Source organism: Eimeria mitis, genomic scaffold, assembly GCF_000499745.2.
Source record: "Eimeria mitis Houghton genomic scaffold, Emh_scaff5314, whole genome shotgun sequence".
NCBI lineage: Eukaryota > Apicomplexa > Conoidasida > Eucoccidiorida > Eimeriidae > Eimeria > Eimeria mitis.
In genome coordinates, this window is record NW_013573592.1 from 3426 (window position 1) to 3935 (window position 510).

At 31.6% G+C, this 510-nt stretch overlaps 1 protein-coding gene across 1 annotated transcript in view; it reads left to right on the top strand.

Annotated features, from left to right (window-relative positions):
* EMH_0081270 (uncharacterized protein) overlaps window positions 1–91 on the top strand; it is a gene marked incomplete at both ends in the record, with an annotated part of 1529 nt that extends 1438 nt beyond the window's left edge. The window contains one exon of the mRNA XM_013500364.1: window positions 23–91. Within this exon, the coding sequence (XP_013355818.1) occupies window positions 23–91 (69 nt within the window). The remainder of the gene's footprint in view (window positions 1–22) is intronic.
* Window positions 92–510: the final 419 nt, after the last annotated feature.

The following is a 510-nucleotide window of genomic DNA, read 5'->3' on the forward strand; positions in this document are numbered from 1 at the left end:
TTGCGATATTAAAATCTCTTAGAGCCCTCATGAGGAGTGTATCTTCGTTGACATTTGGATCGGCTCTCTTGAGGGCCCCCGCTTGTCTTAGTACAGCTTTAACTGCTCTTAAACCCCAATCATAATGTTTAGCATCCGATAGAAGAGTTTTACATAGAGCATAAAGAGTAACAAACTTGTGTGCTAGTGCACGAGCACAAACAAAACCCTCAGACATTAACATATTTTCACATATAAATAATACGTCAGGAACTATCATTGCACATGGTCTGCATACACACACACACACACAAAACAAAAACATATCTTTATATGTATTCTTTATTATATATATAGTTATATGTGCATATATACATATTTAGATATATATGGTTTTTACAGTTCAATAAATACGTATATACATATTACAGATATTTAGTGTTAGACCTATATGCTACCTGAAATGCTGTCAGCCTCTACATACGTAAATATACATATTTTCATATATATATATATATATATATATATATA